Source organism: Pteropus alecto, unplaced genomic scaffold, assembly GCF_000325575.1.
Source record: "Pteropus alecto unplaced genomic scaffold, ASM32557v1 scaffold131, whole genome shotgun sequence".
Lineage (NCBI taxonomy): Eukaryota > Metazoa > Chordata > Mammalia > Chiroptera > Pteropodidae > Pteropus > Pteropus alecto.
In genome coordinates this window covers 13,348,889-13,349,139 of record NW_006434709.1, presented here as the reverse complement: position 1 = coordinate 13,349,139, position 251 = coordinate 13,348,889, and the positions used below count along the sequence as shown (strand labels likewise).

The 251-nt window shown below is 65.3% G+C and overlaps 1 protein-coding gene across 1 annotated transcript in view; it reads right to left on the bottom strand.

Annotated features, from left to right (window-relative positions):
• Positions 1 to 245, bottom strand: part of RTN4 (reticulon 4) — a 66,213-nt gene extending 65,968 nt beyond the window's left edge. Inside the window, exon 1 of the mRNA XM_025045097.1 lies at positions 12 to 245. Within this exon, the coding sequence (XP_024900865.1) occupies positions 12 to 202 (191 nt within the window). The 5' untranslated portion in view covers positions 203 to 245. The remainder of the gene's footprint in view (positions 1 to 11) is intronic.
• Positions 246 to 251: the final 6 nt, after the last annotated feature.

Sequence of the window (251 nt, the reverse complement as noted above, 5' to 3'; positions counted from 1 at the left end):
CGGCGGGGGGCTTCCTCTCCAGCACCTCCAGCTCCTCCAGGTCCTCGTCCTCTTCCTCGGGCTCCTCGTCCTCCTCGTCCTCGGGCTCCTCGTCCTCTTCGTCCTCGGAATCCTGCACGAACTGGTACTTGAACGGGGGCTGAGGCCGGGGAGGGCTTTCCGAGGACGAGGAGACCAGAGGCGACTGCTCCATGTCTTCCATGGCTAGCGGGTCGGAGATGATGCTGCGGCTGCTACCGCCAGGACTCCTT